The sequence below is a fragment of the Felis catus genome, chromosome B2 (assembly GCF_018350175.1).
Source record: "Felis catus isolate Fca126 chromosome B2, F.catus_Fca126_mat1.0, whole genome shotgun sequence".
In the NCBI taxonomy this organism is placed as follows: domain Eukaryota; kingdom Metazoa; phylum Chordata; class Mammalia; order Carnivora; family Felidae; genus Felis; species Felis catus.
In genome coordinates this window covers 128,563,748-128,576,961 of record NC_058372.1, presented here as the reverse complement: position 1 = coordinate 128,576,961, position 13,214 = coordinate 128,563,748, and the positions used below count along the sequence as shown (strand labels likewise).

Sequence of the window (13,214 nt, the reverse complement as noted above, 5' to 3'; positions counted from 1 at the left end):
CAATGCGCAGAAAAAAAAGCTTAACATCATTAGGCATGAGGGAAACTCAAATTAAAACTACAATGAGATACGACGACACATCCGTAGGAATCATTACACTAGAAGAAAGACTGACAATACCACACACTGATGAGGACACAGAGCAACTGGAACTCTCAAGCATCGCTAATGGCAATGCAACACGGCGCCTCCATTCTGGAAAACAGGCTGGTGGTCTCTTATCTAGTCAAACATATATTTGCCGTATAACCAACCAATTCCACTACCCTCCAAAATGAAAACTCATGTTCACATAAAAACTTGTATGTAAATGTTTATAGCAGCTTTTTTCATAATCACCTCAAACTAGAAAAAGCTCAAACTACTCTAACTTATGAATAATCAACAAAATGGTACATCAATGCCATGGAATACTACTCAGCAATAAAATGGAACAAACTATTATTGTATACAACGTGGAGGAATCTGAAATGCGTTATGCTAAATGAAAAGAGCCAGACTCAAAAACTACATATGGTATGCCTTATATATTTTTCTAGAAAGGCAAAACTATAGGAATAGAGAACAAATCTGTGGTCCCAGGGAAGGATTTGACTATAAGGAGTCAGCATAAAATGATATTTTTATGTGATCATGGCTACATGACTCTATGCATCTGTCAAAATCACTGAACTGTACACCAAAAAGTGAAATTTGGTGTATGTTAATTTTATTTAATTTTACGTATAAAAAATGTTTTTTAATGTTTATTTATTTTTGAGAGACAGAGAGAGACAGAGCACAAGCGGGAGAGGGGCAGAGAGAGAGGGAGACACAGAAAGTGAAGCAGGTTCCAGGCTCTGAGCTGTCAGCACAGAGCCCGACACAGGGCTCGAACTCACAAACTGCGAGATCATGACCTGAGCCCAAGTCAGACACTTAACTGACGGAGCCACCCAGGCCCCCCTGGTGTATGTTAATTTTAAAAATGAATGCACACAAATCATATGTATACACTGAACTTGTGTTTTAAAGACAAGTATATATATATATATATATATATATATATATATATATACACATACATGTATATATATATGTATATATGTATACATATATATATGTATACATGTATATATATATACATGTATATATGTATATATATATACATATATATACATGTATATATGTATATATATACATATATATATATACATGTATATATGTATATATATACATATACAGCTCAAAAGGCAAATACCAAAATACTAACATTCGTATCTCTGAGTAATAAATATTTTTCTGTGTAACTCAAAAACATAACTTTTTACAAAGAATGTAATTTTTTGTGAAATCTGACTCTATATGCATGTATACATATACATATATACCTGCAGTCTGATTCTCTATGAATGCTTCTGTGTGTGAAGTTCTGAAATACCATCTTGAAGCACTAAAATGCTAAGATGTACAGAAAATTAGGGATCATTAAGATGGAATATACTCTTTCCTGTAGCCTTCTGTATTGCACAAATTCTCTATAATTCTACATATTATTTTTTAAAAATTTTTAATGTTTATTTTCGAGAGAGAGAGAGAGAGAGAGAGAGAGAGAGAGTGTATGTGAGTGGGGGAGGGGCAGAAAGAGAGGGAGACAAAGAATCTGAAGCAGGCTCCAGGCTCTGAGCTGTCAGCACAGAGGCCAACATGAGGCTCGAACTCATGGACCGCGAGATCATGACCTGAGCCGAAGTCGGACGCTTAACCGACTGAGCCACCCAGGTGCCCCTGATATCAAAATTTTAAATTATAACCCAGTCTGACAGGTCTAAGTATAAGTCAATACAAAGGGGCTAGATCATTGTCTGACTTTTTAGAATCCCAGGCTTCTAAAGCACTGTAATGAACACATTCCATTTTCTCAAGATTGAGAATGAGAGTAATTCTTGCTACTTTGCAAAGTCAAGCAATTTCTCTGGTTATTCTTGATTAGCATATCTTGATCAAGCTTATCAAAGCTACTTTCCACTCCACAATGGACCTGATCAAGGGGCCTTTCGCATTCAAAGAGAGCTCCCTGCTCACCAGACTGGGGCATGACTACTCTGCAGGTGAGAAATGGGCCCTTTAACTGCCTAGCTACAGACTGCCAGACACAAAAGAAAGCTATGTTGTTACTGAAGCAGTAAGGTTTTTCCAAATATGCTTGGATCACAGGAACATCTGATTCAATATGGAAAATTGTACTATTGTTCACACTTCCACAGAAACATATGACATTTCAGGGCAACGCAGAGAAACAAATGAAAACCCTCAAGAGCAGCTACCAATTTTGCTAAATGTTATACCAGACAAGAAGGATGGCGGGGACGGGGAAAAAAGTGACCTCAACTAGTGGTCAGATGACTTTCTGTAATTTCAATAACATTTGCAACTAAGAAAGGGGAATGGGTGATTATATCATCAACTATTTCCCCCACTCTGACAAAACCAGGCCCCTATTTTATGTCTAATCCAAAAGAAACATTTTTCAAAGAGGGTGAAGTGGGTTCTGTGTGAAGCTTTATACTCACAATTCTTCGCCCAGGTTAGGAAAAAGCATGATTTCCTTAAAATTTATGGGCACATTTTAGGGTCAAGTCCAATTCTACTGAAAAAAAAAAAAAGTGCTGTCTCACCCTCTTTGTGTAATATCCAAACAAAACACAACAAACAAACAAACAAAACCCCACCTAATTTTGTTCACTGAGTACTCAATGAACTACTGGCCTTTACATGGCACTTTGTGGTTTTGACTGGCAAAACTAAGTACCATAGTTACATAATGATACACAGAATCTCTTCTCAAGATATTTTATTTCCTATTTAAAATTAAGCCATGAACTAGAGTCAAGAATATTTTATTATAAGTACATAAGTAAATATAAGACAAACTTAAATGCATTAGTATACTTATGCAATTTATTTTTAGTTTTTAATGTCCAAAATTCTTAGCATGTCTAAACGCAAAAAAATGTATCCCCTAGGTATACTTGACCATTTCCTGCTCTTTGAACACCCCAAGCTTTTCAACATCTGAGCCCTTATTTATCCTGCTCCCTCTGTGGTTTTCTTAAATTCTTTTGCAATAAGGATTTAGATAACAAAAATAAATACCTAGATTATATTACTTTAAACCTCTACAAAAATGCCTTTACCCAGTCAAAATATAAGACCATGTTTTTGGCTTTCATAAAATCTTGATATAAGAAACATCAATTATAAAAATATTTCTATGTATTCTGCTAAAAATCAAAGGCATTATCCATCCACTATGCTGCCCAATGTCCTTTAAAATTTGTTGTTTTTTTAATGTTTATTTATTTTTGAGAGAGAGAGAGAGACAGAGCAGGAGTGGAGGAGGAGCAGAGAGAGAGGAAGACACAGAATCCGAAGCAGGCTCCAGGCTCTGAGCTGTCAGCACAGAGCCGGACATGGGCCAAACTCATGGGTCACGATATCGTGACCTGAGCCAAAGTCCTTCCTTTAACAGACTGATCCACTCAGGTGCCCCATACCCAATGTCCTTTACATGACAATGGACATTACATGTCCATTACATTACAGGACAATGCCCTTTACATGACAATGGACATTACATGTCCATTACATTACAGGACAATGTCCTTTACATGAAATTGCTTGAATTTGCAAAGTAGCAAGAATTACCCTCACTCTGAGAGAGAAATACCCTTGAAAAACCAATGCCTGGAAAGAACTATATTTTTCCTGATAAATTGCTACGCTTCTTTTATCCAATGCTAGGATCAAAACTGTATTCTTTTTTGCCTTGGTTGCCCTGAAGATCAGCTAAATTTGGTTTTCAACTGCAATAAATAACCCATCCCTGGTGTCTGAGACATACATATTTGTCCCTTTCTTTTACTTTAAAGTTGTAATTTTTTTACATCCTGTTTTTAATTATGTCACAATAAAAGTCACCTGAAATATGTTCTGAACTATGTTTAAGTATGTTTTAAATACAGTAGGCAGAACTAATATATTGAGGCTGCATCCTATAAGCTATTCCATGTTAAACCACAAAACAAAAACAGTTTGGCCTAGAGCAGTATGTATCAAGCTAGAACACGCACAGGAGTCACGTAATGGTCTTATTAAAAGTGTGGATTATTTATATTCAGGGGCGCCTGAGAGGCTCAGTCAGTTAAGCCTCTGAACAGTTGATCTCAGCTCAGGTCTTGCTATCTCAAGCCCCGCACTGGGCTCTGCGCTGGGAGTTCAGCCTACTTAAAAAAAACAAAAGAAGACAAAACAAAACAAAACAAACGTTGGATTGTATTCAGAAGGTTGGGAGTGGAGCCTGAAGTTCCACATATCTAATGAGCTCCCAGGTAAGATCATTCCTGCTGGTCCTCAGACCACACTTTGGGGAGGCCAGGTCTAAACAAATGTCCTGGTAATGCATGAATGAAAAGTCAGCACAAGAGAAACAATGAATACAATGGAACCCTAAGAAACTAGAACCCTCAAAATGGTGAACACTACAAATCAGAGCAAATGAAATAGCCTATTTCTGTGTCAGTCTTTAAAAATCAAAATGTCTCGGGCCACCTGGGTGGCTCAGTCAGTTGAGCGACCGACTAGGGCTCAGGTCATGACCTTGCGGTTCGTAAGTGTGAGTCCCAAGTCAGGTTCTGTGCTGACAGCTCAGAGCCTGGAGCCTGCTTTGGATTCTGTGTCTCCCCCTCTCTCTGACCCTCCACCCCTTGCACTCTATCTCTCTGTGTCTCGAAAATAAACATTAAAAAAATTTTTTTTAATCAAAATGTCACATATTCAAGATCAGTATTAATTTTTTATATAACAAATGTCCAGTTCATGTTTTTCAAAGAAGTTGATTCTGACTCGTGTGTTATACATTCTACCATATACATCTGAATAAAATTTTGGTTGATATGTTTCAAAAATCCCTATTACTCTCAATGTTTTAGGAGGAAATAGGACAGGAAAACTCATTGGATATTTGGAAAGTTTCCATTTATTCAAATGTTTACGTTTACAAATGTTTATTATACTCCACCACTACTTTGAAGCCTCAACATACAATTGCCTTTTTCTTTTAATTTATTTATTCTGGTTGTATTCTAATTCTTCATTTTTACCATCTTTGGGAGCAATTCCTGTATAACTTGGAGAATTATCCTTTAATCCTCCAGTAAGTGAATGAATCTGCATCATTTCAAGAAAATTAATCAGCTGTGATGCTGGCTAAGGAAATACTTAAACATTGGTTCATTTCAATTTTCTTTCTTTCTAGCTCATTTCCAGTTCAGAGAGTGTTCGTGCTCCTGGCATGAGATGTTGCATAACGTCACAGAGAAGAAAAGACCTAGTTTTTCCAATCTTGTTCAGTTTTTATAGACTCTCATAGTGCCTGTTGTTAGTTTCATATCAGATGCAGTAGGCAAAAATCTGTATTTTGGTTAAAGCTAAAATTAACCAGTTACCTAATACACATAAAGAACTAGTTGAGTCACTGTATAAGTACAATAGCATTTAAGGTTTTTTCTGGGTCAGAGGATTTAAAGCCAAGTGTACTAGTTTTCTGTTGCTGCTGTAACAAATTACCATAATTTTAGTGACATGAACAGCACAAATTTATTATTTTATAGTTCTGGAGGTCAGAAGTCCAAAAGTGGGTCTCACTGGACTAAAAATCAAGGTGTCAGCAGGACTGTGTTTCTTCTCAAGGCTCTAGAGAAGAATTTATTTCCTTGCTGTCTTCAGCTTCTAGACACCTCCCACATTTCTTGGCTCTTGGCCCCTTCCTCCACCTTCCAACCCAGCAGTGTTGCGTCTCTCTGTGACTCTCTTCCACAGACACATCTTCTTCCAACTGATTCTTCCCTTCTGCCTCCTTCCATTTTAAGAACCTTTGTGATTACACTGGATCACATGGATAATCTGGGATAGCCTCCCTATTTTGATGTCAGCCAACTAGCAACCTTAATTTCCCTTTGCCGTGTAACCGAACATACCCATGGGTTCTAGGGATGAAGATGTGGACATCACGGAGGACTCATTAGTCTGCCTGCCACACCAAGCCAGTATTCCATTTCTATTTACTGACTTGAATTTCTGAAACACTCTAGTTCTCTTATAGTTTTTCAACGCTAGGAAAAGAAGTTCTTGGGGAAGAACACTATAGGATTACCGATAGCAGTAACTTGTGCTTGTTTTGAAGCATGAGCTCTGATTCTACTGGGATGACTCTAACACTCAAAGGAAGATAGGGATATAGCTGGAATGGCCAATACCACATAACCGGTTATCTGCTTCCAGATACATGCAGCCTGAGAGTCCTTCCTGACTTACATTCTAGTAAACTGATGCTGTGTAACATAGAATCAGACTGTGGCCACCAGGATAACATCCTGGCTCTGCAATCCAAGTTGTTTAGAAAAAGGGCCTTCTCGTTAAAGTTTTAGAAGCGAATCCCGCCTCCAAAATTGCTCTAATGAGTTTAGAATCATTAAAATTGTCCAAAGGCCCTAAGGTAATAAAGTTTATAGTTTGTTTAAAAAAAATTTTTTTTAATGGTTATTTATTTTTGGGAGACAGAGAGACAGAGCGGGGGAGGGGCAGAGAGAGAGGAAGATACAGAATCTGAAGCAGGCTCCAGGCTCTGAGCCATCAACACAGAGCCCAACATGGGGCTCAAACCCACGAAGCACGGGATTGTGACCTGGGCTGAAGTCGGACGCTCAACCAACTGAGCCACCCAGGTGCCCCTATAGTTTGTTTTAAACATGCAAAAAAATGAAAAGTCAAATGGGTAAATTAGAGTAGCCTGATCTCTTCATGCCATTACTAAGGACTGACAGTTTGTCTGTTTCAACAGCATACCATGCTTAAACTCTGAAGACACTAAGTCTCTAATAATTAAAAAAATAATACTTTGCATCAATGTTTTTATGAACATATTCTAGACATACTTCCTCACAGGAACTCTTTTTTTTTTTTTAATTTTTTTTATCTTTATTTTTGAGAGAGAGAGAGAGAGAGACAGAGAGAGAGACAGAGAGAGAGGGAGACACAGAGAGAGAGGGAGACACAGAATCCAAAGCAGGCTCCAGGCTCTGTGCTGTCAGAGCTCGAACTCACAAACCGTGAGATCATGACCAGAGCTGAAGTCGGACGCTTAACGGACTGCGCCACCCAGGTGCCCCAGGAACTCTTGATTAAAGATAATTATTCTATCTCAATCAGAAGTCACAGAAAGTAAAAAGTCTGAACAACTGGCTTGAAGGCACTATACAAACTGAATCTAAATATGAAACAAACAGAACCAAATTTGAACTCATTGCCAGAATTCTAGTAGGTAAGAGTATGTTTGTGGTGATTATATATTGAAAACAGGCATGTCCAATCATCAAACGCTTAAGTACAAATTGCAGGGCAGTTCAAGTACAGCCAAATTGGCTCTACTCTGGTATCATGTCACAGAAAGGTTGTGAAAGGTATACTGTTTCCTGAGAGCCTTATTTTGTAACACACGTAAGCAATGCCAACATGAGAAGGTGTCCTCTCTCACGGGCTGATACTCTCAAATTTTACCCCCCTCACCTGCTGACCCCCTTCCTTACCTCCCCAAACTGTTCTTAATGCAAAGGTACTTCTGAGAACTGTTCATAGTTTCCATGGCCCTGGTAGGGTCCCCATCAGTATTTCAACTCATCACCGCTCCCTGGCAACACACGAGTGGGCCAGCTCTTAGTGCAATCTGATTAAGGAATGCGATAAGGTAGTGATCCAAGAGGAATTTTATTCACGCAGCCCCTAAAAGAATTCCGAAAATCTATGCACATATTTTTAAATAACATCTAAACATTTTTAACGTAAGTTTAAACACTTGAAAAAGGAACATGATTTTGAATGCTTTGATACATATTTATCAGAACCTCAGGGCTGCAGATTTCACTCATTCAATCTACGGAAAATGTCTGCTCTATAACATAATTGGCATAGCCAATCCTCATTGACAAGCCAATCAACCCAATAAAACTTTCTGTCCAAACAAGTCTGACTTCGTTTTTCAATCAAATGTGAAGAGAGTCTTGGTGACAATCCATATTCAGAATGCTAAAAGGAACCGAGAAATACAGCACAGAGCCTTGTCATGTGCTCATCTCTTGCATGAATGAGGAAGAAAGAAGAACTGGCAGACATTATCCATGCTCAGAGGCAGATCAGTTTCAAGAAAAAGATGGAAGTTGAGGATCTGAAAACTGAAACCATTGAAACACTCTATGCCCTGAGAAGTCTTGTTGCCCAAGGGCATGTGCATAGTTTGGAAACTGCTGCGAAAAGATACTTAAATTCTTTTTGGAAAGTGAAACAAATATAAAACGGTATTTCTAAACAAAAAGCCCTCAACTGCATTTCTTTGAGGGATCCTAAGCCTTTGGAAATATCTTAGAACACGTATCACATTCTCTCCATCAAAACGGAGGGTCAACAATTAAAGATTACAATCTTGCTTGTGCAGCCAATCTCATATATAATCTTGGATGGGCAGTTCTGGCATCCTAGGAATTGCTTCTACATTTTCTCTAGTCTTTGGAACTCCTTGATTTGTTCTAACCCTCTACCCATATTTGGTCATTGTTTAGTGTAACCACACAGCCTAAATTAGTCACCTTTCACCCCTAAACTCCTAGATTTCACCCCGTGTCATTATTGGGCCTTATGCTCATGTTCTGATGCTCTGGCCTTTTCAGTTGCAGAAGTGGATAAGCTTTATTTCAAAAAAATAAAAACAACCAAAACAAAAAAAACAAAAAAACCCAAAACCAAGTGCAGCTGCCAAGGTTATGCTGTTGTGTCATCAGAACTGTTTATGCAAACCACTGCAGACTTTAGGGGGAAAGATAAGGAGTGTAAAGTCCTACTGGTAATGCATTTTGAAAGCCTCTCTCCTAATGTTTCTGGGAGAAAGGTTAGAAGTAAATTACTGACAATGGGTAAGAAACCAGATGCAAAGAAGACAACTTTATTAGGCGCTTTCTCTTCTTTATGAGGATTTTGGTTCTCTCTGAGGAAGCTCCAAGTAATTCAACAATACCCAGGTTTCCTTCTGTTGCTGCAACTTGATCCCACGGTGGGTGCTCTGGGAAGCACGCTGAGGGCGAATGGGTCTGAGGCCACTCATGACCAAGGTCGTCTGATCCATTTGTTGAGACTCTTTCCGTGTCACCTCTTAGAAGCTGGTCTGGGTTCCCCTCCAAACAGCCCCACCACCTGGCTGTGCCCACCTCCATTCGTGCCCCAGCTACCAGGTAACGGGTGGTTCAGAGGTGCTGCTGCGGGGGGCAGCCAGGCCTTTAGACGCAATCACTGGGGGAGAGGCGAGGACACGGGTGGAGGCTGGAGGCGCGCGCAGGTGCCGGCGCACCCACGCACGCACACACACACGGATTCGGGGTGCAGGGCGGACGGGGGAGGGGAGCGGAAGGCCTTACCAGATCAATGAACGTCAGGAATTTCCAGCTCCCGCCGTAGGTCTGATGCGAGGGCATTTCGATGGCCTTGTAGTTGCACAGGATAGAACAGTAGGACAGCAGGATCGCCACCCGCAGCACCTGGCACGGGACAAGCGCCATGTTCGCAAAAGGCCTGGCAGGCTGGGCGGCGACGAGGAAGGGCGGGAGCGCAGGGCGCGCGGGGGCGGGTGCCGGGGGAACCCTGGAGCGGCCGGCCGCGGGGCGGGGCGGGGCGGAGCGGGGCGGGGTCTGCGGCGGGCGCGCCCCACGGGACCGGCGACCGCTAGCGCCCGGCGACCTGCGCGGGCGGGGCGGCGTCGGCGGACACTAGCTGCTGCCGCGGCCGGGCGGCGTGGCGTCAGCTCCTTCGTCATCTCCGTCATTCTGCTCCCGCGTTCGAGGGGCCCCGGGAGACCCGGCCCGGGCGCCCCCTAGGCGTCCCACGGGTGGGTGGGCGGCCTCCGAGTGCGACCAGGGCTCGGGAAGCGCGCGCCGCTCTCCGGGACCGCGGCGGGTGGCCTCTGCCGGCCGGAGAGGGAGCGTGGTCCGCAGAGAGCGGGCGGGAGGGCGGGAAACCTGCCCTGACGGAGGGGACCCCAGTGTGGACAGGCGTCGCCGCCGCGGGGACTGAGCCGGAGGGGGTTCCTGCTGGCCAAGGCGGGTGCTCAGCGCGGAGGGACCCGTGGAGGCCCGGCCGTGGGGTGTGAACCCGCGCGCCGGTGGCTCCGAGTGACTTAGTTTTGAACCCAACTGGATTTTTAGTGATAGACCACTGTTAATCGCTCTGAGATTCCCCTATGAATTCTGTTCCAGCGGATGGCCTGCCCCGTGCTTTTTCCCAGGAGGTTTATAAATAGCGTGTCAATGTATGATACAACAGGACCGACTATGAACTTTATAAACCTTTGGACGAGAGGTTTATAAATAAAAGGTTGTAGAGAAAGCAGTGTCAGATAATGGTTTCTGGTTCGAGATGGCTTTCAGCTTCGAAACAAATCGGTCGGAGTTGGGAAGCAAACCCCGGGTGTGTAATTCAATACTAATCTTTTGAGGGTTAAACTGGTATTGCCCTTTTACTTATTTTTTCCTACCGTACAATAGCAAGGCTTAATGGAAGGAAAATAACTATAAACTGGATTCCCTCTGCCTTCCAGTAAATGTTGTCACAGTGAAGTTGCTCAGTCTGTGGGCAGCATTCTTTTTTTTTTTTTTTTTTTTTTTAAATCGTGATCACATTTCAGCCAACCAGATGCAGGGTCAGATTATGAAAAGACAACATAGGTATTTCCTGTGGGTCCATTTAAAACAGGTGTCCTCTCCAAATAGTCTCTGAGTCACAGAACATGGAATTGGGGGGCAGGGAAAGAAGAGTGTTAGAGAAAAAGTAGCAACTCATGAATGTTTTCCTGAATTTTTCCAATCAAACTCTAAACCAAAATAGAGAAACCTGGTAGGTTTTTTTTTTTTTTTAATTGTCCTTATGATTATGCTAACAAGAAACTGATGTCACAAAAATCAAGGTAATTCCAAGAAGATTCTACCAGCATAAAGCTGTTCATTATGGACAATTTGTAGTTTTATGTCTCTGTAAAAGTTGGGTCTATTTCGTTTTAGTTGTCATGTTCATAAGATGGCAAAATTAAAAAGTGGATCCACTGAAGATCTTACTAAGTCCTTTGTAAAGTTTTACAAGTTAATATGATATTCCAAAAGCTTGATATACCCTTCCTACTGTGCATCTTAGAAAACTATTAATAAGATTCGCATCCCCATCATTACAAAATATAACATTTTCATAAAGCCATTTAAGATTTAATTCTATGGTCAGTTTCTTTTTCAGTAAGTAATGATAGCACTTAAATGTTTTGAACCTATTCTAATGGGTTTGCTTTTGCTATTTTGGATTTACTAATCATTATTAGATAGTTTTTCATTTTTTTTAAATGAAACATCTGCATAAACATTTACTCAAATATTTTATGAGAGTGTCAGTGCACAAGTTTTGGAACTTCTTATTAACTATTAGCATGTTCAGGTTGTTATTTTCACTCTTTTATACCGTATTTAATAATCTTAGTTATGTTTTAAAGGTATCCTTTGTGGGGAGCCTGGGCAGCTCAATTGGTTAAGCGTCCGACTTCTGCCCAGGTCATGATCTCACGGTCCTTGAGTTTGACCTGTCTGTGCTGACAGCTCAGAGCCTGGAACCTGCTTCAGATTCTGTGTCTCCCTCTCTCTCTGCCCCTCCCCTGCTTGCACTCTGTCTCTCTGTCTCCCAAGAAATAAATAAATACAAAAAAAAATAAATATATAAAGGTATTCTTTGTGAGGAAAATTTACTTTACACACAGATTGTGTTTTTACAGTGTAAATAATACAATGGGGTATTGCTCTTAAAAGTTCACTCAATAAAGGAAATCCCTTTTTATGAACTGTAATACCATTATTCATTGATAAGTTTTAAATGGTGATTCTGTGTTTGAATTAGAAAATACTGTTTTTCATTGTATAGAAGAAATACCTGCATGTCACTTGTTTAGCCTTTTAATTTTACCACACAATTAGTAGTGATGAAGGAGAATAGTTTTATCCAGTTGAGTTGCACAAAAACATGTTTCCCAAGGGAACATTTCAAGACCCTGTGTTAATTTCTAGTTACCTTAGTGTTGTTCATTGATTATTGTAATGGACTTTTAGTCTATACTGTATGGGCTGGAGATACTCTTCCTTAAGAACTTGTAAAAACTGGTACAGACTCTTCATTCTTTTTTTTAATTTTTTTTTGGAAGGAGAGGGGTTTGACATATTGGTGATGATAATCCTTGCTAATCTTGGAAATGACAGGGACCCCTGCCCTGTGTCTCCATTATGTTGTATTCCAAGTAGCCAACTTCACATAGCTGTGAGTCTTTGCTTAAAACTTCAAGAGGAAGGATTGTATACATGCATATCCTTATAATAGTCAATGTTTATGCATTTCCTTTGGTTCCGTGTTTGCATTAGATAAGCATTTCCCAACAATATCAGTATACTTGAGAAAATCCTTTTTCCCCTTTCGTATTTGTCTGCACCCAAGGGTAGAAGTTGGGATGTGTTTCTTGGGCATGGGGATAAAAAACCTCCTTGGCTTTGTAGAAGAGACACCTTTGGGTTGCTTATTTTTTCCTCATTATAAGAGTAGCATAGGTATGATATTAAAAGAGGAAAATTAAAAAATAAATTACCCCTCCTCTCATCAACCAGAGAAAACACTGCAAACATTTCAGCACATAGCTGCCAATCTTTCTGCAATATATCCTTAGCTACTTGTGACATACTATGTAACACTTTGGGTTGCACAGACTTTTATTTCATACGAATATTCTCTTACTATTTAAAACTCCTTGTAAAATCATGTTTAATAAGCTCGCATAGCGTAAAATAATAGGAACATATCAAATTTTTAAAAATTTTTGTCTGGTTTTGGATATTTAGGTTGTTTCCAGTTTTTTTGGTTTTTTTTTTTTAGTCACTATAAATACAATGTAACATCTCCATTTTGAATTGAGAAAGTCACTTTTTAATGATTATTTACAGCTCAAAACCACTTAAGAAACCACCCTTTTCTAATCTAATGTGTATGTTTCTTTTCGCGTGTTCAAATGAACTGAGGTGCAAAGGAGCGTTCTTTTGCCCTAGAGGGCAGTTGGGAAA

General features: G+C 40.3%; 1 protein-coding gene across 19 annotated transcripts in view; it reads right to left on the bottom strand.

Moving 5' to 3' along the window:
• The window catches only part of AIG1 (androgen induced 1), a 248,097-nt gene extending 238,352 nt beyond the window's left edge, over nucleotides 1–9,745 (bottom strand). For 5 of the 19 annotated variants that reach the window (XM_045058129.1, XM_045058130.1, XM_045058136.1 and 2 more), the window contains exon 1: nucleotides 9,501–9,731. In XM_045058129.1, coding sequence (XP_044914064.1) covers nucleotides 9,501–9,641 — 141 coding nt within the window. In that variant the 5' untranslated portion in view covers nucleotides 9,642–9,731. Of the gene's footprint in view, nucleotides 1–2,552; nucleotides 2,630–9,015; nucleotides 9,376–9,500 lie in introns of those variants that run through there. The other 14 variants (XM_006932065.5, XM_045058134.1, XM_045058137.1 and 11 more) reach the window with 10 other exon arrangements.
• Nucleotides 9,746–13,214: the final 3,469 nt, after the last annotated feature.